Source organism: Podarcis vaucheri (assembly GCF_965113315.1).
Source record: "Podarcis vaucheri genome assembly, contig: SUPER_11_unloc_1, whole genome shotgun sequence".
In the NCBI taxonomy this organism is placed as follows: domain Eukaryota; kingdom Metazoa; phylum Chordata; class Lepidosauria; order Squamata; family Lacertidae; genus Podarcis; species Podarcis vaucheri.
Window position 1 is genome coordinate 631,480 of NW_028118808.1, and position 23,608 is coordinate 655,087.

Consider the following 23,608-nt stretch of genomic DNA (forward strand, 5'->3'; position numbering starts at 1 on the left):
GCGAGGGTCTTTCTCTCTCTCTCTCTGCCTGCCTGGCCCCTATCTCGCTGCCTGGTTGTAGTCAAGGACCTGCTCGCCTCTCGGCCCCTCTCCAAAGCGACCGGCTCCGACGGGAAGCAGATGCCGACGGGATCTCCGGCGAGCGAGGCGCGCGCTCGGCCCCTCTCGGCCCGAGCAGCTTGCCCAGGTACAGGAAGCTTCCGTCGGGGAAATGGCTCGTCTGAAGGGGGTCCTTCTCCCCCCCTACCCCGCCCACCTCCCCTCGGTCCTTTCCCGACGAGACTCACTCTGTCCTGGTGTGCGTTTACCCTTCTCTAGACACGGGTTCGTCGGAGAAATTCGACCCTCTCCATGCGCCCCAGCAGTAACTTTTCTCGCCCTCTGGCACGTCAGCGCCGGGACTCGCCGCCTGAAGGCGGCCGCTTTGATTGCAGCCCCCCTCGGAGCAGCTTCCCCGGCTCGGCTGGCTCAGAGCTCGGCGGTGCTCTTACATAATAAGATGCCTCCTCCGGGGTGGAGGAGAATCGGGATTGGGGAGCTGGAGGAAAGCTCAGAGATCTTGAAGCTCAGAGATCTTGCCACCATTCCTTCTTGTATGAGCAGGGATTGGTGGGGGTGGGGAGATGGATGGTAAGCGAGGGCATGGATGGGAGGGTTGGCTGAAGGAATCGTTGACGGGCAGCAAAGGATTAGGAAAATGCCTTGTTAATAGTGGCATGCGCCTTGGAAGAAGAGTTCTTTGAAACGCGCCCGTTTCCCCCTGGGGAGCATCTGAAGCGCCCGAGGGGCTGGCGGGGCTTGTTATTTCATCTCCGCGCATTGCATAATCGGTCCACGGCGAGTTATTGGCGAGCGCTTCAGAGAGGAGGTGAGCGTGCAATGCTTTGGTAATTTTGGTGCAGCGTTAGGGAATACGCTCCCCATTTACACATCTCATCTATTTCTGGATCTCTTAGGGAAGGTCTCATTTTTTAGAATAAAAAAAGCCCCATGATGAACTGGTGCTGCGCGTGAAATTCCTTGTTTATTCCGTACGCTGCGTTCTTTTAAGCTGCTAGAGAAAGGTATACACGTAACAATCGCCTGATTCGGGGCTGTTCTGATGTATGTTATGTGTGTGTGTGTGGGGGGGGGGGGGAGAATTCGGTTTATATTGGCCCGTGCCTTTTGCTCCCTCTTGGCAGCTGGTTTTCAGGCGCTGCGTTTCCTGATCGTTCCTGGAAATGTTGCATTATGCAACCATGGCATTCGCTGGTGGCCAGGTTAGGCAGCTAATTACGCGCTTTGATAAATCTCGCCACAAAGAAACTAGAGCAATCTCGGCCTTAAAATAAAACCACGATTTCCAAAGTCATCCCTCTTGCATCTCCCTCCCCTGTCGGAAAGTAGATCGCTGCTGCGTAAGTTGGAGAAAGGCAGCTCGGCTTGTTGAATGTGTGCCACGTCCCTTAAAACGAAAATTGTGCACGTCTATATTTAGCCCTATCACATTTGAGCAATTGTGGCTCCGTGGGCTATTTCTGGTCTTTTCTCCAGAGCTGTGCAAATAGACGTTCAAGGACATTTGCTGGCGTTTTCAACTCCACGCCTTGGGAGACGTTTTGATAAGGCTGGTATTTTTAGGAAGGCATTTCGCTCACACATCAAGTGGCTTGGTAGGTGTTGGCTTTCGTGCATGATTCATCCTCCTCCATAGAGATATATATACATACATACATAAGCTTATATATACACAAGCTTGTTACGCATTTCGGGAAAAAGTGAGAGGTGCCTCTGATCTCGTCGTAGCCCCTGCAATTTGCAACCAAGAACGACAAAGTCGGGCTGGCGCGGGGGGCGAAAGGCGGAGGGGGAGGGCGCGCGCGGGGTGCGGAGTCTTTATTTCAACATATGTGACGGTCGGCGTAACGTTGCAAAACACACACCCAACAACAATGCCCAGCCCGATTTAGGTCAGTAGCACATTTCAGATGGCCAGAATCCCAGCGTGCGATCGAAATCTATGCCACTCTCGCAATCGTGTCGCTTTGCAACTATTAAATCCGTCTGCGCCGGGGTGGGGGTGGGGTCTTGATTTTTTCCAAAAAAAGGGGGGGAGGGGGAGAGAAATCCTGAAGCTGAATCACTCTAAAAATATAAGGAGGTTCAGAAATCCAAGGTTTGCGCGGGGGTGGGGGTGGCGAGGAGCGCAAAATCGGGTTCGACAATTGTTGATTTTCTGCTAGTGGCTCTTTTAATGACAGAGAGAGAGACAGAGAGAGAGACCGAGGTCTTTCTGCATTCGAGTCAGAGCTCTTGCCCAGATTAACAAGGGTCCCACTGCGACCCCTTAGAAGTAACCGGCGCGTAATTCGGGTGCGTTTGTGCGTTCAGAGGACAGCTAAGAGGTGCAGAGACGGGAGGGGAAGAACTCCTTCTGGACACCGGAAAGCCCGGTTCTTCTCCGAGGCCGGGGGCGTCGGGCAACGAGGGAGCTTGCGTTGCCTGCCCGCCTGCCGCCCGAGCCGCCTTAGGCGTTGGTTGTTATGACTGGGGCCGGATTGCGCGTTGGAAGGGGCCTGGATGGCGCTGCCGCCGCGCTTTGCATTCCTTTGTTCTGCGAAGGGGGGGTGGGGGTGGAGAGAAGGCGAGGCAGAGCTCCGGGGAGTGAGGCGGGGAGAGAGGGCGCACAAGAGGAGGAGACGGGCGGGCTGGAGCGGAGTCGGCGAGAGGAGTAAATAAGGCAGGAGAGCGGTCGTTTTGCACGGACAGGGAGCGCGAGCAGAACAAGCTGGCCCCGGGGAGGGATGCAGCTCCAGTCACGTAGTGTGTGTACTCGCTGTTGCAACGACGGGGGGCGGGCCCAAGAGCTCCTCGCTCTGGCTTCTCCACCCTCCCGGGCCCCGCTTTCTCTCCGCCCCTCCAGACTTGGCAACCGAAACAGAGCGAAGGTTGGGCGCGCGCGTGTTTGACGGCGACCCCGTCCGCTTTTGCGCCTCCTTGGGCAGCCCGGAATGCCGCCTCTCCTTGGGCGCAATTGGCTGGCGAGTTTTCTCTCCAGATTTTTTGCTCTTGCGCAAAAGCCTATGGGCGTTTGCGCGCGCGCGCTCATTACCTTTCATGTAAACTCTGTGGAAAAGTCCCAAACACCCCATCGTGTGTATAAAGGATGCCTGTGTTAGCTCCCCTATAGCACAGTGGCTTCTAAGTAAAAACGCAAAAAAACCCAGCCCCCCTTCCCCTTTCCTTGGCCCAAGCCTTTCCTCGGAGATTTCCCACAATTCAGACTTCTTAACCAGGTCATTGTTATGGGGGCAGCATTAATTCCTGTAAGGGGTGCTTACTGGAGGTGGAATAATTACTTGTTAAAACAATAGGGATGTGTGATGAGGCTCATATCCATTGGCAGATTCTTAGCCCCCCTCAAAAAAAAAGGGAGGAGGGGATACTGCAGGTGGCATTTCCAGAAAGAATAGGATTTAACTACTGTTGCCAATGGTGTTATTAGTTTGGTAATTTCCCTGCATATTCAAGAGTGCTGCTGGGTTTTGTTTTTTTACAGTAGCTATAAAGTAATTATTGCTAACTGCTGCCAGGAAAACAAGCTTTGCCGGCACACTTTAGTGCATTTTTACTCAGAGGTAATTCCTGCCCTATGCATGGTACTTGTGTTGAGTAGAACTTACTCCCAGGTCATTAAGGTTGTCTGCATACTTCACCTTTAAAACGCGCACTTTCTCTCAAAGCATGTTGGACACTGTAGTAGGGCTGAGCAATGTCCACTTTTCAACATGGTGATTTATCACCAGCTGTTTATTGGATGTACCGATATATCATGATGTCTCAAAAAAGGATGGAACTTTGTAGTGGTGAATGGGGCAATGTCTGGGCAACTGCTACTACTTAGGAGTCTAAAACGGATACATTTTTACTTACCTTTAACATTGTGTTGCAACTGTTATTTTGCACAGAGCAACAGGGGTGGCAGGAATCAGAGAAGCGAAGACCGGCTTCACGCTTTTTCTCACATTGCATTTTTTTTACATAGCGCACGCACACACACATTGCTATTCACAAGATATCTCCATGCCAAATATTATGAAGCTGTTACCACAATGTGGACTCCAAACAGATTTTGGATGATGCATCGATACATTGCCCAGCCCTACACTGTAGTTTGTTAAGAGTTGCCAGGAATTGTAACCTGGTAAGAGGTGAACTACAGTGCCCAGAATCCTTTGAGAGAAGCAATGTGCTTCAACTTTAATCTTTAGCGTATACACAGCCTTAGTGTGCCGAGGACCAGGCAAATCCTGGGGGTTAGGCCCTAAAGGGCTGGGGACTAAGTATGGCAGCAGTTAGTCTAGTTATGTGTGTTGCCCAAGTCAAAGCATTTCCATGATGTCAAAACAACTGTATTCTACTGGTGGAAGGAAGAAATGAAGGGCTGTAATACAGTGGCAGGGGATCTGTGGAGAGCCGCTTGTCTGATAATCTGGAGAGACGCTTCCAGCCAGTATAGATGGTATGACTTAGAATGAGGAGCATCTTATGATCAGAGAATAATTCCAGTGGTAAATGTTACACAGCCAAGTCGTGATGGATGACCTCAGGTGTTGTGTTACAGGTGTTATTAACCTTTGTAGCTATTACCACACAAATGTATATAGTTAAGAAAAACTCCAGCAGCATTGCACTTATATATATATATTTACTTTACCTATCATTTTAAGTCTGTATTTTCACCCATTATAAGGATTAGAAATGTTTGGGTTATTTCCCCCTTCTATCGTCCGATGCGCCCTGTTTTTGTTGTAAGAATTCCTGGCAGTTTAACACCCACCCCCCTCATTGCACAGAAATCTTGCAGTGCTGACAACCTTGCAAAGAGGTTTGGAAAGTCTTGACTTCAAATGCTTTGCCATTATGTCTCTGGGCTGATCCAAAGCTTGCTGAAACTGAGTAGGCAGCTTCAGTGCTGACTTCATTGTATTGGTGCCAATCTGAAGGCTGCGGTTCTGAGTCAGGCACCCAAATAATGACACTGAAACAAATGTTAATGTGTTGCTATTTAAAAGCATGTATTTTTCGCTAAACCTTTAGGGCTAATTTTTCCAACCTTTTTGAGCGACGAGAGAGAAAAGATGACTATGTCGCATGACTATGGCCACATTTTCATGTTATTTTTAAAATGGGTACCCGTATTTCTGCACATAGAGAGCTTGATGTAATCTGTCAGTGGGACATTTCAGAAGTTGAGAAACGCGCGTAACATACAGGCATACTAATCAAAGAGTTGGAAAACCTAAGGATTGAAGCAACAGCATGCTTGGACGGTGGTCTCAAGGCCAAGGATAATCTGTGTACCACGATCAATTTGGCTGGAGTCACCATTAGTCTGGAGAAGGTGCATCACGACTTTTCTCCCAGCTCTGCATTGCCATGGACTAGATACACACAACCATCTCATCCCTATAGAAGCTTCCACAATGGTCCGTGAGATAATGGAGGATCTTGGTGATGCCACTCACTTCCTGCCTTGCCACTGTTAACGCTTTTGTTCATTGCTCATTCCTGCCCCAACACTCAGCTTTTGTACCCATTGTAGCAAGGATTACTCATAGTATAAATGTACAGTGGTACTTCGGGTTAAGTACTTAATTCGTTCTGGAGGTCCGTTCTTAACCTGAAACTGTTCTTAACCTGAAGCACCACTTTAGCTAATGGGGCCTCCCGCTGCCACCGCGCCGCAGGAGCCTAATTTCTGTTCTTATCCTGAAGCAAAGTTCTTAACCTGAAGCACTATTTCTGGGTTAGTGGAGTGTGTAACCTGAAGTGTATGTAACCTGAAGTGTATGTAACCCGAGGTACCACTGTAAAGCTATTTGCTGCACCTCACCACCCAGAATTACGGTATCTACTCTTCAGGAGTCTTAAATTTTAGTCCCTTACAATGCCATGATTTCATACCTTTTCCTAATGGTCACAACCCAGCTGGCTAAGGGTAACTTTTGAGAATATATATTTTTAAAAATTCAGTTAGTTTATAGATATTGGAATCATAGATTAAAACAAAAGATTGATAGATTTCCCCCTTGGAAATTCATCACAAGGTAGCAAAATAACCCAATGGCAAATTCACTGTAGGCCTGGCTAGATTCCCTTTGATCAGACATTCTTAAATGTGTACTCAGGTGTGTTTGGAGCACGCAATGAACATAAACGCAGAGCCATATAACTGTGTTTCCTTATTACCAAACTTCCTTAGTTGACAAAGCATTTTTTTAAAGAAAAAATGTGGGTTGCCTCATGTGCATCTCTTGAAAGATAATACATGTGTAGGCAAAGAACCATGATGGGCAATAGGCTTCTAAAACGTCCTCACCCAACATATTTACATTTACGCATGCAGTGCTGTGGTAAGATTAAGTAGCACAATACTTAGTGCATCATATAATTGATTAAATGGCTCCAGAGTGCTAGGTCAGTGGAATAAGCAAGCTGCAATCCTGTAGTCATTTCACCTAGCTGTTGTTGTTGGCATACATCTGTCTTGAGAGACAATGGAATGTGCCTCCAGGGCAGAAGGTGAGGTCAGACATATGGAGAATCACAGTGCATGCTGTGGCTGCAGAGACTGGTAACTTGTAACTACTGCCTCCCATGCAACTCTTGGCAGTTTATATAGAGGTCCTGGGCTGTCTGGATGAGAAGACTTTCTTGGCCTCGCCGTTGTGGTCCAAAGGAAAGCAAAGCAATATATTAGACATCAGCTTGGCCGCAGGAGCTGCTGGAAGGAGGCGTACAAGATACTCTCCAACTGTCTTAGGAACTCTACTCCAGATTTGTGTGGGTTTTTACTTCTTAGCCTTTTCTTCTCTTGAAGATGTCCTACAAGGCGGCAAACCCCATTGAACTCAATAGCATTCATTTCTGAGTAAACATGAATTGTATTGTTCATACACCCAAAATTTGCCAGCATGCCATAGTGTGTGAATGCAGCAGAAGGACAAATCAAAATTTACTTAGGTCAAAAATTCTTAGATTTCAATTGTTTTCAAGTTGCAGGTTTTAATTGTTTCCATCAGTTGCTGGAAATACAGTGGTACCTCTAGTTGTGGACTTAATCCGTTTCAGAGTGCAGTTCGCACCCCAAAAAGTCCACAACTAGAGCACCTCTTCTGCGCATGTGCGTGGTGTGATTGAGCACTTCTGCGCGAAGCACAGAGATCGCTTTTGCGCATGTGGCGAACCCGGAAGTAAACACTTCCGGGTTTGCTGCGTTCTTAAGCTGAAAGTCCGTAACAAGAGCAGAACGCAACACGAGGTATGAGTGTTATGAAATCAGAGTAGACTGATTTTTAATTTTTTTTGAGTGATACATATGCTGAGAACATTCAAATACTCAGTGGATTTATTTGGTTGTTATATTTGTTAGTCCCTCCCTACCCCCAAATGAAACTCCCAAGTGACTTACAAAAACCAAATTAAATGAATTAAAACAACTTGTGCCCTTGCTAATTTATTTATTTAACACACTTGTATACCACACTTCCTTATACTGTATTAGGCTGGTAAACAGCAAATAAGAAAACAATTAAAGGAAATGGCAGATCAAGTCTTAAAGCAGATTAAATTTGCTTAATACTAGCTCCGATGCTATATATTCTGATAACTACTGATTTACTTGACTATTGAATTTTCCTCAAGCCATGTCATAACTTATGTACTTGATTTAATAATATGTGGTGTGACCACGTACGTTTTGAGGATTTGCTGAGTATTCTCATTCACTGTAGCTGTAATTGTGTCAATGTTATTGAAACAATTTCAGTTACATTTTAATTTTCCTCCTGTAATTATTTATTCAGGACAAAATGGATCACAAACAAGCTTCAGGATTGTTTGTTAAATACACCCTTGACTTTTTATACAGAAGCCTCAGAGATTAGCTACAGATTAACTAAGGAACTTTCTTCAGGCATACAAGATGCTGTAGGCATCCCTGGAAATCTTTATTCTGAGCCCAGCAGCACGCACAGGTTTATTGATCAATATTAACCAGAACTTTAATTGGTGCCCTTTCCGTATGTACTAAAACAACAACTGGCCAGCACTTTGCCTGTGTGTATGTAATCCTGAATAGGGTTTATAGACTTTGGCTCCAAGATTTAAATAGTATGGCGAGGAAATTGATTCAAATCATGCAGAGTTCTCGTTATGTAAGGTTTCACCTCATTTTATTGCCACAAACATCAAATTTTGATCGTGTCTGAAACTGAGGCTGAGAAATAATGATTTGCCCAAGGCTACCCTCGGAGCATGATTCAGATGGGGGAGGGGGGGGGAAATATGGGCCTGAAATCAATTGGCCAATGCTGGCTCTCAGGAATGATACTGATCCTTTATGCTACCAGTTACTAAGGCTGTGCATTTGCTTTGGACCAAGCACAAGGTACATAAATAGCAACACCCTAGTGGTCCCGGGCCCTAAGGAAGTTAGATTGGCTTCAACCAGAGCCAGGGCCTTTTCAACTCTGGCTCCAGCCTGGTGGAACGCTCTGCCTCATGAGACAAGGGGCCCTGCGGGATCTGATTTCTTTCCGCAGGGCCTGTAAGGCAGAGCTGTTCCGCCTGGCCTTTGGCTTGGAGCCAATTTGATTCCCTCCCTCCCTCTCTTTTTTCTTTTCCTTCTCCTCCTGAGATGAGGCATTTTAATGAGGCATTTTAATGTTTCAATATTTTAATGTATTTTAATTTTGTTTTAAGTTGTAATCATTCAACTTGTTTTTATTATTGCTTGTTAGCAGCCCTGAGCCTGGCCTTGGCTGGGGAGGGCGGGGTATAAATAAAAAATTATTATTATTATTATTATTATTAGGCTATGCTTCAGAGACATTCAGCTTGCCTCTAAATTCAAAGTAACTTGGGTCCAAAGTTGCCCAAGGTGACATGGGCAGGTTCTCTGGCTTCAGAACTACCCTGGAGCTTGAGACTGGTGTTACTTTCCCACCGTGTGCAATTTTATGCATTCTTGTATGCCCCCAACTTCAAAATACATGGAATGTCAGGGAAGGTGAAGGAAAAGAGGGTCTAGATTAATGATATATTAATATCCACAGTGTGCCAGCATGTATTACACCAATGTATTACCGTATTTTCCGTCCTATAGGGCGCACCGGCCCATAGGACGCACCTTGTTTTTTTGGGGGGGGGAATGCATAAAAAAAAAATTATTCCCCCCACCCACCGCGGCTGCCGCCCCAAGCCTTGCGCACACCTGCCCGAAGCACGGGGCACCCTCCGGAGGGCTCCACATGCTTCGGGCTGCAGGCTGCCGCCCCAAGCCTCGCGCGCCCGGCGGGACCTCACAAGGCTTGCAGACACTCCCCCGAAGCACGGGGAGCCCTCCGGAGGGTGCGCACCGATGCCTCTTGCTCTCCAGGCTTCACCGAAAGCCTGTATTCGCCCCATAGGATGCACACACATTTCCCCTTCATTTTTGGAGGGGGAAAAGTGTGTCCTATGGGGCGAAAAATACGGTAACAGGTTTCTTTCTATTTTTAATTTCCATCTATTATTTCAGGGATTGCTAACTAGTCTTCATACTGTCCAGTTTTAAGATCTTGGTTACGTGTGTGTGTGTGTTTTAAGGCAACAGTTGGAGAGCTGTTAAAAATCTCACAGGCTCCCATAAACAATATGAGCTTACTCAGGATTCTTGCAGTTTATCTTCCCCTGTGAAGGAAAACAGTGTTAGCCATGCATGCGTAATCTCTGCAGGAAATCAATCACTGCTGCACTTTTATCTTTCGCTTATTTTAAACTGGGCTCCCTTTGCTAAAGGTTGTGCAAACTTCATTTATGTAATGACGTTCTTTTTCCCCAGATGGCTGCCTTGTTGCAATTATTTTTTTCCTAATCTACGGTTATTATAACATCACAGTGATGCAATAACCTGAACAATGAAATGTTTTGTTGAGGGCTGTTGCATAAAAAAAACATTAAGCAACAGATCTGACTCATCAGCTTACAGATTCTTCTTGATGACCTTGCTATCAGGTGCACAGCCTTTTGTGTGAGAGAAACCCCATGGGTCTTCAGGTGAAGCTTCAAATGATTTTAAACCATTAATACTTTTAGTTTGAACGTCACAAATTTATCAAGCGAAAAACTTGCTACTTTAATCAACACTGGTAGCCGAAAGCTATGGTGTGGATAACACCAAGGTTGCAGGTTTGATACTCATACAGTGGTACCTCGGGTTAAGTACTTAATTCGTTCCGGAGGTCCGTTCTTAACCTGAAACAGTTCTTAACCTGAAGCACCACTTTAGCTAATGGGGCCTCCTGCTGCCGCCGGAGCACGATTTCTGTTCCCATCCTGAAGCAAAGTTCTTAACCCAAGGTACTATTTCTGGGTTAGCGGAGTCTGTAACCTGAAGCGTATGTAACCTGAGGTACCACTGTATAGGATAGCTGCATATTCCTGCTTTCTAATGGGTTTGGACTGGAAGATCCTTAGGGTCCCATCCAACTCTATGATTCTATGATTCTAAGTAAGAAGCAATAGAAATTACATTTTATTTTTATTTAGAAAATTTTCAATAATAGTCTTCTGAGGCCCTCCTTCATGTGCTTCCTCCTCGAGAGGTCTGGAGGGTGGAAACACGAGAACGGGGCCTTCTCTGCGGTGGCTCCCTGTCTGTGGAATGTTCTCCCCAGGGAAGTTCGCTTGGTGCCCTCATTACACACCTTTAAGTGCCAGGTAAAATTTTTAACCAGGCCTTTGGTTGTCCTGATCAACATCCTATACCCTTTTAAAATACAGCTCTTTTTAAAGGGGGGGGGTGTATTTGGGTTATTGTTTTTATTTTGATTTTATATATTGTGCTCTTTTCTGTGAACTGCCCTGAGACCTCCAGGTATAGGGCAGTATATAGGTTCAATGAATGAATGAATGAATGAATGAATGAACGAACAATCAATCAATCAATCAATCAATCAATCACCAGGGCAGCCTTTGGCACCCCCCCCCCTTGCAGCCCTTATTCTGCCTTCCCAAAGCTGGGTAAGGAAGGTGTTGGACTTTGGGGCCTCCTGTCTTCTTCCCAAAGCCAAGCTAGTGTTTCCTCAGCTTTGGGAAGGAGGTGGCAGGACCCTGTTTCGCTCCCTGACCCCCTGCACAGGGCAGTGTGCGGCCCATGGGTTCGGTGTCAAAGTACTCTTGTGGCCCACTTGGCATGAGAAGTTGGACTGCCCAAAATGTACTTTCATTGTTCTTTGCCCAAATTAGCACTGAATTAATGTTTAGCATATTATGTAAGAGACCTTTGCTCTGGGAAATGGTCTTTTTGACAACCCCTGACTTGGGAGAGGATTATATTATGAAATACAGTGGTACCTCGGGTTAAGTACTTAAATCGTTCCAGAGGTCCATTCTTAACCTGAAACTGTTCTTAACCTGAAGCACCACTTTAGCTAATGGGGCCTCCTGCTGCCGCCGTGCTGCCAGAGCACGATTTCTGTTCTCATCCTGAAGCAAAGTTCTTAACCCGAAGTAATTTTCTTGGTTAGTGGAGTCTGTAACCTGAAGCGTATGTAACCCGAGGTACCACTGCACAGCGCCAGTTATATCCATTGATGGAAATGAGTGACTATTAGCACAAAAGAAGTCTGTGAATTTGTAAAGAGCGGTGTTATGTGAGATTTTTAGTTACATGACAATCAAGTGGTCCCATCCCACAACAAGCTATAGAGTTGGCCTTTGGACAGTAGAATTTGTGATCAGTAAGTCTGATTGCTCCTGTCTTAACTCCTTATCACGTAGATTTCACTTGCAGTCAACAATGAATCAATCTGATCCGCCATTTGTATTTTTAACTTTCTATGGATTAGCCCAATGGATTAACCGGAAAGCTGTGGAATTGTCCAGCATATATTTGCATTTTAAGTTACCCAAATGAAATTCTGAGAGCTGCAATTCTTGATGTAGTTTTGTATGACTTGTTGAAGTCAATAGAGTTTCTTGGCCTACTTAAATTAAACATATGGTACACAGTAGTGCTATTTAGAAGGGATGTAAATATGTTAAAGCAAAAAGACAGGTCCTTAGATTTGCAAGTATTATCGTTCTTTTATTATTTATTAAATTTGTATTAAATCAGTGGCATCAGTGACCTCAATGTGGTCACTTGAGAGTACACTAATTAATCCACCAGGTTCTGCTTCCACACAAACACCATAGAAATCAACTGGAACTATGAGATCAGTAGCTGAGGCATTGTGCTAAGGATAGCCTTTTGAGCAGATGGAAATATACAAAGCTAAGCCAGAAGTGAGCCATTTGTTTTAAATAGAATAGAAACTTTATTTGAGGATCAGCTTTAAAATTCCTTTATCCTTTCACCTGCTCTCAAGGAGAAAAAACAACAAAGAGGAACTTTCATTAGAAAGAACCCAAACTATTTTATGAGTGAAAAAATGTCAAATAACCATAGGGAAATAAAATGAGAAAAATTCAATTCTCTCTCTCTCTCTCTCTCTCTCTCTCTCTGTGTGTGTGTGTGTGTGTGAGAGAGAGAGAGCGAGAGAGAGAGAGAGAAAATTACACAACAGTTGTTCCATTGCATTCTTTGAAACAATATAATGCAAGTGATGTGAAAACTGCCTTTTAAGACAATCCTATTCTGAAAATTGTGATAATTTGTGTGATTTATCCTTGGAAAGTATATTTGTTATTAATTAATTTGTAATTATCAGAACAAACAATAACTGTACTACTCATTCAGTTACATCACTTTCCAGTTTTACATCACTTTCCAGTTTTTCCTCTGGGATAAACAGAAATATTGCAGCACTGCATGTAGCTCATATGCTTGAGAATTCTTTTGTGAATGTGATTTTCTAACGCATATTAAGTAGATGACATTTTCTTCTAAGGTTTTCCTCTTTTATTTTCATAGCTTGTATGGAGAAGAAATCTCTTGCATATGTGTGTTACTGACCTACAATTTAATTATATGCTGACCCTATAACCTCTGAACACTTCTGACACCTTTTGACGTGAGAGTGGTGTAACCTCAGCAGCAAAGGACCTTATAAAATCAGGGACTCCGGGCTCACCCAAACTTCCATTTGTCCCATGCTTACTAGGGATGGCTCCAAGTGGTTTTTATTTTCTCCTGTCTCTTTCTCTGGGAAAACCCGCTGTTTACTGCTGAATTTATACAAACATCAATCTGCCTAGAAAGCACGGGCAAATGGAAGTGTGGCTTAGCCCTCAATCATAAAATGATGGCTGCATTTGTATGCCTTCCAATAACAAAATGAAACTCTGCGTTGTAACATAAAACATTGCATTTCCAATGTGACCACTTAAAGTCTAAATTTTGTAATTAAAACTGCTTAAAGTTACAGACCTGTTGCACCAGGCTTCCCTAGCAAGTAGTCTTTTGGTTACATAGAGTTTATCTTGTTAATAGCTGGTTGTGTCTCTGTTCCAGCTTTTGTCCCCACTTCCATATTAGGCATGATAATTCTCTTATCCACATTTCTTTGCTGGGCTTGCGATCTCACTTCTAAAGCAGTGTACTCAGCTTTTTCTCTCCGTTTATCTGAAAAATAGGAATGGTGGTGTTTCTCCTTTTTCTGAAAAGTGTAGAAATCATATTAATGATAATGTTATCACTTGCATAGTAGTAGTAGTAGTAGTAGTAGTAATAATAATAATAATAATAATAATAATAATAATAATAATAATAATAATAATTTATTTATACCCCGCTCATCTGGCTGGCTTTCCCCAGCCACTCTGGGCGGCTTCGACAGAGACCAAAAATGCACTAAGATGTCACTCATCACAGGGTTATTAGAATGATGGACTCAGTAAGAATGAAAAAGCTTATAAGTCTACTTATTAAGCCGTCTTATTGAGTCCCTCATCCTAATAGCCCTGTGATGGCAACTTTAGTTCTATTTTACAGATGGGCAACTGAGGCTGAGATGTTCTGCAAACCTGAATTTGTGTTCAGTGTGAATAGTCAAAATAGGTGATAACAGTTCAGCCAGCTGAGATAATACAGTCGTACCTTGGAAGCCAAATGGAATCCTTTCGACTTCAAAACTTTCGAAAACTAAGGCACGGCTTCTGATTAGCTGCAGGAAGCTCCTGCAGCCAATTGGAAGCTGCGGCAGCCCCATCGGACATTCAGGTTCCAATTACAGTTTGCAAACCGGAACAGTGACTTCCGGGTTTGCAATGTTCGGGAGCCAAAACGTTCGGGAGCTAAGCTGTTTGACTTCCAAGGTACGACTGTAATTGTCTTGAACACAGGAACATTGGAAATTTAATTTTGTTGATTTGAAATGGGTCCTGAGGTACTGTCATGATAATGGTTGTAACTCTGACTTGAAATATAAACAGCACTTTACAAGGCACTTATTCTTGAGAAAATGTTAACACCTGATGTTAGAAGGCTGAAGAGCAATAAAAAATGTTTCCCAAAAGTAGTGCAGCTAAGTCATCAGCTCAGTTTAAAGGGATAGAATAGAAGAGTTGGAAGGGACCACGAGGTTCACCAAGTCCAAACTCCTGCCATTCAGGAATCTTTTTGCCCAGTGTGGCGCTCAAACCTACAACCCTGAGATTAAGAGTCTCCATGCTCTACCAACTGTAATATAAAGAGTCTCTAAAATGGTGTGACTTCTGTCCTATAAAGTGTGGAGCTTGGAACTGAAGAATAGCCAACTAAAACAACTTTGTTAGCTCCTTTGATGTTAATTGAAACTGTTCACATGCTTAGAACCAGATCTCTGTGTTTTGCCCCTTAGAAGTGAAAATTTTGTGTGTTGTGCAGGAATTAGTAAAGACTGCAAGGTCAGCTCCGTCAATAGAATCCATTAGAAACTTTCTTACTGCTTGGGTATTTATCAGCGTTGGTCTTGGGAAGTCACTTCTATTTTCTTTTACTCCAAGTGTTATATAATAATAATAATCTGATCCTTCCCACAACCGATTCAAGTGAAAATAATACATAATAGCAATCCTATACTCAGAGGTAAGCCCCACTGGGTTCAATGAGGCTTATTTTAAGATAAGTGAGTATAGGATTACAGTCTAATTGTGCTTGTGGTGGAAGCAGGGAGGACAAGAGAGGTTTCGACATATTCAAAGCTGGGATGTTGATAAGCTGCAACTATATTGTTGCAAAAGAAAGCATAGTTGGTTCCCAAAGGCCAATCCTTTTACAGCTCTTTGGCATCCCCCTCCTGAGATCGAACCAGGCCCCTACTCAAATACTTATCGAGTCACAATCAGGCCATTGCCATATTAAAAAAATAGGCATTAGTAGTATAAATCTGTGCTTACAATTGTATAATGAAGCAGACAGTGCTGTGTATTGATTGTTTCATTGGCACACAACATGCTACAAAACAACTTTCAAAGTGTTTATAAAAGCACCTGAAATTTCAAGAGTGACTAATGTAAGGCAGCATTCAAAGTTGGTTTTAGACTCTCTCCCCCCCCCCCCGCCTTTTTTTTTTTGAGGGAGGGAGTGATAAAATAGTTGCAAGATTAATCATAGGGGGAAAGGGCTGAATTTGAAATACAGTAGGAGTCATGACCGTACATACTAATACTTTCCAGAGAAATTATAAGAAATAGCCAAAGTAAAATTAGCTTGTTTTTATTAAATGCATTTTGATCCTATTGTCAGATGAAATTTTGACTCACACACATAGCGTGACTAACAAATAAGGCTTTGTCTTTTCCATTTGGATAAATGCTGGCTTAACAAACTGTTCAAGGGAGCTATTGATAAGGCTATTGTAGCTTTGCCTGTGTTTGGTGGATTTACCATTAGCATGTCATATAGAATAGGGACCCTTTTAAAAGGCATTGTGTGAGAAACAAAACCACTTAAGCTCTGTGGCTAGTGTAAATATTAGTTTTGTTATCACAAATTTAAACCGTGTTAGCCTCAAGAATACTTTTCTCATTGAGGAAGGAAATCGCACCTCACCTTTCTTTCAATTATTTTTGGGTGAAGGTCCAGGGGAACAAAAGAAAACCCCTCTCTTTGAAATAAAGAATGCAGTGTAAAGCCTAAATCTACAAAACAGTGTGGACCATTGGTTTCTGTATCACCATAATGATAATGCTTGAGTTCCCCTTGTAATTACTAGATATTCCACACATTGCTTCAGTCTAATAACCTCAACGGACATGCTAGCTGGACCCCCACATCCTTGGGGCTTCAAGGGGACATTATGCTGGATGCCATGGCAGTTAGAGTACCGTATTTTTCGCCCTATAGGACGCACTTTCCCCCCTCCAAAAATGAAGGGGAAATCTGAGTGTGTCCTATGGGGCGAATACAGGCTTTCGCTGAAGCTTGGAGAGTGAGAGGGGTCGGTGCGCACCGACCCCTCTCGCTCTCCAGGCTTCAGGAAGCTATCAGCAAGCCTGGGGAGCCCGCGGGAGTTCCCGCAGGGCTCCCTACGCTGTGCATAGCAGCCTGCTGCACGGAGCGCGGGTTGCGCTGAAGCAGAGTGCCCCGCGCTTCGGGCAGACATCGGTCAGCCCCACAAGCTCGGGGGACAGCGGGGAGGCGCAGCGCCGCCATCCCGCTGTTCCTCGACCTGGTTTGGAGGCTGGCGTTGGGGAGAATTTCACTTTAAGTAACATTTCACTTCAAGTAACTCAAGAGTCTGCCATTCCCATACCTCTATGAGCAGAGTTGCTCCTGTTCCTTGCAAACAGTTGCATGCCAGAGTCCTAAGGTAGTGCCAAGCTGTTGGATCCTGTAATATGTACTGTGGAAGGGCCTTCAAATAGAGGGATTGGCATGTCAATGCATTTGGTACAGCTGTAAAGGTAAAAAGGTAAAGGACCCCTGGATAGTCAAGTCCAATCAAAGGTGACTATGGGGTTGCGGCGCTCATCTCGCTTTCAGGCCGAGGGAGCCGGCGTTTGTCCACAGACAGCTTTCCGGGTCATGTGGCCAGCATGACGTAAACCACTTCTGGCAAAACGAGACACCGTGACATAAGCCAGAGTGCATGGAAATGCCGTTTACCTTCCGCCACAGCGGTACCTATTTATTTTTGAACTGCTAGGTTGGCAGGAGCAGGGACAGAGCAACGGGAGTTCACTCTGTCACGAGGATTCGAACCGGTGACCTTCCAGTCGGCAAGCCTAAGAGACCCAGTGGTTTAGACCAAGAGGCTCAGTGGTTTAGTGCAGAGCTGTAGTGCACCAATGGCAAAAACACCCTGCGGGAAGGGGAGAGACTACTTTGGCCTGCTTCATATTCTGTTGCATCCTTAGACTGTTTTCCTTGACTAATAGCTTATATATTTATTCCCATTTTGAGTAGATTTTTAGGTATGGAAAAACCTGCGTTAGAATAACTTTTGTCATTTGGACACAATGTCAAACGTTGTTGTTAGACGAATATTATTTCACTAATTACTTAACAGTCTTGTCATTTATTGAGTGAGCCAACCTGAGTTAATACATTGCATTCATTTCCCTTTGGTATGAATTGCAGATGAGATTATTTATGCCTCGAATGTTGCTCCATCTGGTGAAACTGAGAATAGAAACATTGAAATAGGAGCTTTTAAAGTTACCAAATATAGAAGTATTATGTGGTTACAATACCAGAAAAGGCTGGTCCCCTTTAATAGTGTTTTGGATGTGGATTTGAGAACCTAGGCTTCAAATCTAAGGTTGACCACAAACTCATGAGTGGTCTTTGATATATTGCAGAACCTACCTCAGAGTTTAATTTGAAAATGAGAATAATTATTACATAGTTTATATAGGGATGCATTAAAAAAGGACTTCAAGCCACTTCAGACTTTGACAATTCATTTTGAAATATTTGCTCTGACTTAGCAGTTGCACTGCCATTATAACATCCTTGCAATACCAACAAGATTTAATTTTTTTCCTTTTTAAAATGATGTTGGTGGACAAATTGGGAGATGTCTTCCTAGGAATTTTTTTGCTGATGTTGCCTGTCTTAGCTACAAAAGTACTATGTAAATAATTTATAATGTCTATCTTTAGAAAGATCTCTTAAGTTACTGTAGCTGCAAATTGCTACAGCAGTGTTTTCAGATGAAGGAAGCAGGCTTAAAAATAAAATAAAATCAATGGTTTATCACCACCACCACCACCTGGTAAAAAACTGACACCAGCCATTCTGATATGAATTAATTTGATAAATTAATATGAAGCATACTTTTAGCTTGTGAATGAGACCTGGTAAATTAGGTTTCATGCGGGCATCAAACTTGATATAGTTCTCTGCATACTTTTAAAAAACGTACATGGCTTTCCAAACTGATATTTAACTTTCCTCTGTCACCAGTCCAATCTTTCAAAGCAACCAAAGTTTCAAAGCAGCTCTTGTACACTGACCACAAAAGAAAGAACTAACAAAAATAGCATTTATTTAGGAGAGCGGAACATAAATTTGGACAAATAAAAAGGAACAGAAAATAGTACTCCATCTAGCATACTGACTTATTTAATATTTTAAATTCCCTGAACTTGTGTAAAATACCTAGGACAGAAGTCTTACTTGTGCAGTTTTTAGCCTTCTTCCTTCCTCCATCCTTTGTATTTAATACCTTTGTAATGAGTGTGATCACTGGAGTTCCACTCATGCTGGAGAAAGGGAGCAGGGAGGTATTTCTGTTGATCCATCCCAATGCAGACCCCTGTAAAACTGCCCTGGAGGATTGTGGGATTCTCTAGATCACCCTGGGAGCTTTTCCTTGGGTCCCAGGGAGGGAATCAACTCTCTCTCCTTCTTCCAGCAGAGCGCCTCTGCTAGATTTTTTGATTCCCTCTACAAATGAAAAGAGCTCATCTTCCACTCTAGGAGAGACTGTGGGATCAAACCCAATATTAGTTCATTGTTCAATGGAAAACATCAGAGTAGAATGCAATTTCATACAGAAATGGGATAGCATTACATATTAAAAGGACTTTGCCAAGTAATGTGGAGTTGAGTGAATGAAGGAAACTGGCTCAACAGGGATATTGGAGGCACACAAAGGTTTTCTAGAAACACTGGAAACTGCTTTTATACCAAGTCAGAGCATTAATGCATATAGCTGAGTAGACTCTACTCTGACTGGCAGTGCCTCTCCAGAGATTAGACAGGAGTTTTCTCCAGCCCCACCAGAGAATGAATCTGCAAAACATATGCCCACAGCTCTTACCACACAGCAAATGGCTGTCTATGCTTAGGGTGAAGGTGGAGAAATCTGAACTCTGTTGTACCTTCCACCATGGGACGTAGCCACAAATTTTGTTGGGGGGCAGGCTTTTGTTAGGGAGGGCAGAACCTCAGATTTGCATTTATTTCGATTGGTTATTTGCGGGGGCAGCTGCCCCCCAGCCCCCCTTGGCCTTCCACACTCAGGTACAACACCCGCACAGGAGAAGATCATACCCTTTGTTATGCAGACTGCAGAATTAACAGCTGAAACTTATAAAAAGCAAAGCCTTCTTTCTGACTCTTGGCAGGGGACCACGATGACTGTATTCGTGGAAATGATGACAAGCAAAGTGACTCCTGCTAGCCCAGCTATGCACTCTTGCTCACTTGTTAGGAACTTTTGATGTGTATTGATGTTACAGACCCATACGGGGCAGAATCAGTCACCAGCAATCCATTTAAAGTTTCCCAGTGAAAAGTGAAGTAATTTCAGAATCATACGAATTACAGTAGGGGAGCATAGCAGGGAAAGTGACTAACTAAAATCTGCAAAACAGAAAGGATTTTCTGGAATTCATAGTGATTATTAGTATGCTGTCTTCTGTAAAGGGACCCCCTGACCATTAGGTCCAGTCGTGACTGACTCTGGGGTTGCGGCGCTCATCTCGCTTTATTGGCCGAGGGAGCCGGCGTACAGCTTCCGGGTCATGTGGCCAGCATGACTAAGCCGCTTCTGGCAAACCAGAGCAGCGCATGGAAACGCCGTTTACCTTCCCGTCGGAGCGGTACCTATTTATCTACTTGCACTTTGACAGGCTTTCGAACTGCTAGGTTGGCAGGAGCAGGGACCGGGCAACGGGAGCTCACCCCGTTGCGGGGATTCGAACCGTCGACCTTCTGATCGGCAAGTCCTAGGCTCTGTGGTTTAACCCACAGTGCCACCTGTGTCCCTTGTCTTCCTTACGTCTCGCCTATATGCTCAACGGTTGGAGGTGCTGCTGTGGTCTTAGCTATTCCTTCCTCCCCTCGCCTTCCCGTGCACTGTGGTGCTGCAGATAACAATTGATGCTCCACACCTTGTGAGTTTTTAATTTTTAAGCAACCCACAATATGATAGCTAACCATGTCATTGATGTTACATGTTGTTAGGCCCGTAGATTGCACAAAGAGCTGGCTTCTATGAGTTAATTATAGCTGCTTCTGAGTGAAAATCTGTCCCATCCCACCACTCCTCTGGCCGAAAGGTGATATGAAAGTCAGACAAGGAAAATATAGTTAGGCTATACTGACCTATATATCAGTAATCCGTATGTCGCTATTCTTTTGGATGGAAAATGAGAAAGAGTAAACAATACAGATTAAATTCAAGTGAGTCATAGTTACACATTCCAGTTTGTGGTATGGCATGAGGTGTTTTCCACAGCAGTAAAAAAATCTACTTGCTGAAGCTAAGTTGGTCTAGGTCTGATCAATGCCTGGGTGGGAGATATCCTGGGAAAGTATACCAAGGTGGAATCATAGACTCATAGAGCTGGAATGGACCCCAAGGGTTATTTTTTTAGTGCAGCCCCCTGCAATGTAGGAATCCCAGCTAAAGCATCCATGACAGATGGCCACCCAACCTCTGCTTAAAAACCCCCAAGGAAGGAGAGGAAGAAAGACAAGATATTAAATGTATAATTAATTAATAGTAATAAGTCACTACAAGTGAATGTGGTTAGAGCTTATATAATTTCCCATTAACATTATCTTAATTCTTTTAAGGTATGCAAGTACTATATACCTGTTTATCTGTTTATTAAGATATGCCCAATATGGTGAAGCCATTCAGTGATTTATGACTTGAGCTTTCTTTCCTGAATGAATAACTAAAAGATACTCTGAATAATATTCACACATACATTTTAAAGACTGTAAAATCAAGAAACTAATCATTATTATTATTCTTTTGTATGCCACAGGTGTTTTCCGAAGATTGTAGGCTGAACCTACCCAGAAGCAATTTTTACCAAGACGACATGATGCTTGAGATGATGGAACAAATGGGAGAATGCTTATGGATTTAAAATTACTGTATTTATCCAGTTGTTACGGTTCAAGAAGTCCTAGAAGATTAATTTATCCTGTTACTATTTGCACACCTACTAAAAATTGCTTCTGATGCAGCTGAGAAAAATGCAGTCCATTAAAACAGAACAGGCACCCGCTGATACAAGTAGCAATGTGGACAAAATTATGGCACTTAGTTCTACATTAGGAGATGTATCTGATGACCTAGCTACTGGCGATGAAATGCTACTCAGTGAAGGAGGCATTGCAAAAAACAAGTCTTCAGCATGCCGGAGAAAGCGGGAATTCATTCCTGATGAAAAGAAAGATGCCATGTATTGGGAAAAACGGCGGAAAAATAATGAAGCTGCCAAAAGGTCTCGTGAAAAGCGGCGGCTAAACGACCTTGTATTGGAGAACAAACTAATTGCACTGGGAGAAGAAAATGCCACTTTAAAAGCTGAGTTACTTTCACTGAAGCTAAAGTTTGGTTTAATTAGCTCTTCTGCATATGCCCAAGAGGTTCAGAAGCTCAGCAATTCAACAGCTGTTTATTTTCAGGAGTATCAGAATGCCAAATCAAGTATTAACTCTTTCATTGATGAGCATGAACCACCAATGGTGGGCAGCAGTTGTATATCTGTCATTAAGCACTCGCCACAAAGCTCTTTATCCGATGTGTCTGAAGTGTCATCAGTAGATCATGCTCAAGTGAGCCCTATACAAAATAATTGCAAAAATCCGGAAAATAAGTTCCAGCTCATAAAGCAGGAGCCAATGGAACTGGAAAACTATGCAAGGGATTCACGAGATGAAAGAGGCTCCTATACAACATCCATGTACCCAAATTTCATGGGGAGCAACTTTAGTGGCTACTCACATTCCCCTCCACTGTTGCAAGTTAACAGATCCTCTAGTAATTCTCCAAGAACTTCAGAGGCTGATGACGGTGTTGTTGGAAAGTCATCAGATGGAGAAGATGAGCAGCAGGTACCTAAAGGCCCAATCCACTCTCCTGTTGAACTTAAAAGCAATCATGCCACAGTTAAAGTCCCAGAGGTGAGCTCTTCTGCACTGCCTCATAAGCTTAGAATTAAGGCTAAGGCCATGCAGATCAAAGTGGAATCATTGGATAATGACTATGATGCTACCCAGAAACTAACGTCACCAATTGATATGTCATCTAAAAGGCATTTTGAACTCGAAAAGCACAATGTGCAAAATTTGGTACATACTTCTCACACTCCTTTCTCTGTCCAAGTGACTAATATTCAAGACTGGTCTCTGAAACCAGAGCACTGGCACCATCAAAAGGAATTAACTGAAAAAAATCAGAGTGGCTGCAAAACGGGAGCAGCTGACATTAAAGACAATTCCTACAAAGTGTCCGAGACAGAGAACTTGTATTTGAAGCAGGGCATAGCAAATCTGTCCGCAGAGGTTGCTTCACTTAAAAGACTTATAACTACACAACACATCTCTGCTTCAGACTCTGGCTAAATGACTACTGAATAAATGCTTATTGTTTTAAAGGATGTCATTTGCAGTAGATTGATATGTTTTGTATTATGCTGAATTTTCACTGGACTTGTGATGTCATTTCACTGTAATGTTCACATGATGTCTGATGGTGTCTTTTCGTGCACAGATGACTATAAAGACTAGATTGTCATGATCACTATGCCTTGTGTATAGTTAAGTAGCCTGTGCAAAGGCTGCATATAGTGAACATTATTTTTCTGTCGTTCTGTTACTATAAAGTGTGAAAGTTGCCAGTTCCAATAAACAATTGGTGACAAGCACAGAACTGGTATGTCGTCGGTCCATTTCCATTAACATGTCCTGAGAACCATCTCTATTATCTTAGTTATAGGTGTCTTGATGTATGTATTAGTTATAAGAGAGGAGTGTTTCCCTCCCACCCTGCCTGTGGCAAAGCCCTATCCTCCCCTATGCTGCTTGGGAAGTCTTTGAAAATTAAATGCCATTTATGACACACAGATATGGGGAGACAATGGAATAATACTGGTTTTCCTACAGGGACTGGATAACAACAACAACAACAAAATATTTATATTCCACCCATCTGGTTGGGTTTTCCCAGCCACTCTGGGTGGCTTCCAACAGAATACTAGCAACACGATAAAATATCAAACATTAAAAACTTCCCTAAACAGGGCTGCCTTCAGATCTCTTCTAAAAGTCAGATAGTTGTTTATTTCCTTGACATCTGATGGGAAGGTGTTCCACAGGGCAGGCACCACTACTGAGAAGGCCCTCTGCCCGGTTCCCTGTAACCTCACTTCTCGCAGTGAGGGAACTGCCAGAAGGCCCTCGGAG

At 43.5% G+C, this 23,608-nt stretch overlaps 1 protein-coding gene and 1 long non-coding RNA gene across 7 annotated transcripts in view; one reads left to right on the forward strand and one right to left on the reverse strand.

Moving 5' to 3' along the window:
- Nucleotides 1–35: 35 nt before the first annotated feature.
- On the forward strand, nucleotides 36–23,075 carry NFIL3 (nuclear factor, interleukin 3 regulated). 2 transcript variants are annotated; one of them, XM_082242336.1, is made up of 2 exons: nucleotides 36–187; nucleotides 21,181–23,075. In XM_082242336.1, exon 2 carries the CDS (start codon nucleotides 21,380–21,382, stop codon nucleotides 22,766–22,768), a length of 1,389 nt encoding a protein of 462 aa, XP_082098462.1. In that variant the 5' UTR covers nucleotides 36–187; nucleotides 21,181–21,379; the 3' UTR covers nucleotides 22,769–23,075. The 2 variants fall into 2 exon arrangements, with proteins under 2 accessions (XP_082098462.1, XP_082098463.1); XM_082242337.1 differs by lacking the exon at nucleotides 36–187 and adding an exon at nucleotides 850–868.
- The window catches only part of LOC309514782, a 39,094-nt gene continuing 27,014 nt past the window's right edge, over nucleotides 11,529–23,608 (reverse strand). Inside the window, exons 1-3 of one of the 5 annotated variants that reach the window (XR_014212192.1) lie at nucleotides 20,510–20,753; nucleotides 16,707–16,796; nucleotides 11,529–13,628 (exon numbers count right to left, since the gene is read on the reverse strand). This is a non-coding gene — a long non-coding RNA (uncharacterized lncRNA). Of the gene's footprint in view, nucleotides 13,629–16,706; nucleotides 16,797–19,453; nucleotides 19,601–20,509; nucleotides 20,754–23,608 lie in introns of those variants that run through there. The other 4 variants (XR_014212193.1, XR_014212191.1, XR_014212194.1 and 1 more) reach the window with 4 other exon arrangements.

Coding starts and splice junctions, on each gene's coding strand:
- NFIL3 (XM_082242336.1), top strand. CDS start 21,380: ATGCAGCTGAGAAAAATGCAGTCCATTAAAACAGAACAGGCACCCGCT.